Source organism: Colobus angolensis, unplaced genomic scaffold (genome assembly GCF_000951035.1).
Source record: "Colobus angolensis palliatus isolate OR3802 unplaced genomic scaffold, Cang.pa_1.0 Scaffold70, whole genome shotgun sequence".
In the NCBI taxonomy this organism is placed as follows: domain Eukaryota; kingdom Metazoa; phylum Chordata; class Mammalia; order Primates; family Cercopithecidae; genus Colobus; species Colobus angolensis.
Genome location: NW_012120710.1, coordinates 7,478,152 through 7,478,974, shown reverse-complemented (window position 1 = coordinate 7,478,974; position 823 = coordinate 7,478,152). Strand labels below are relative to the sequence as shown.

The 823-nt window shown below is 30.9% G+C and overlaps 1 protein-coding gene across 3 annotated transcripts in view; it reads left to right on the top strand.

Annotated features, from left to right (window-relative positions):
- The window catches only part of NUP54 (nucleoporin 54kDa), a 33,761-nt gene extending 32,938 nt beyond the window's left edge, over positions 1-823 (top strand). For 2 of the 3 annotated variants that reach the window (XM_011927223.1, XM_011927222.1), the window contains one exon: positions 3-815. In XM_011927223.1, the coding sequence (XP_011782613.1) occupies positions 3-131 (129 nt within the window). In that variant the 3' untranslated portion in view covers positions 132-815. Of the gene's footprint in view, positions 1-2 lie in introns of all 3 variants that reach the window. The other variant, XM_011927221.1, reaches the window with a different exon arrangement.

Sequence of the window (823 nt, the reverse complement as noted above, 5' to 3'; positions counted from 1 at the left end):
AGCATTTGAAACAACAACAGGAAGGCCTTAGCCATTTGATTAGCATCATTAAAGATGATCTAGAAGATATAAAGCTGGTCGAACATGGATTGAATGAAACCATCCACATCAGAGGTGGTGTCTTTAGTTGAGAGTTCACAAACTTGTGTAAAGGTTTGTGAAGTTCATCTTCTTACTGTATCAGCCCTTCCTTAAGAATGAAACCGACCACGTGGAGGGAAAAAGAAAACAGTTCTCTCTGGGCTTGGTTTTTTGAGAAGTTTACTGACAAATTACTGTTCATCAAATCTGAAATACAGTCACCTCACAGCTCTTCAAAGAAAACCTTTGAAAGATTTATATCGAAAAGCTGTATTTACTTTAAAAGGAGAAGTGCATAATTACCAAAATTGTATGTACTATTGTACATTTTTACAACAGCATTTTCTTAAACATAATCTGTTTAATGATTATTGTCCACTGAGCCTGTACTCTGCTTTCCATACCAAGTAAATATGAAATAATCTTTGCACATAACAGAAGAAACTATAATTACTTGGCTGTTGGAGATTTGTACTTCAAATGTACACCAGTTTTTATATTTGTGAACTCATCTGTGGGAGGAGTAAAGAAAATCCAAAAGCATTTAATGTTTTCTTTTTGTTCTATAAAGATTTGAAAATGTATTTTTATATTATTTTACTTATTTGGAATTTACAGAGCACACCTAAGCAATTAGGATATAACAAAATTAACCATTTTTGCAACCATTTTGTTTTTTAAGCCTTTTTATTTCTAAAAAGATGAAAACATAAATAAATTCTTAATTTGTAATTTTATATAA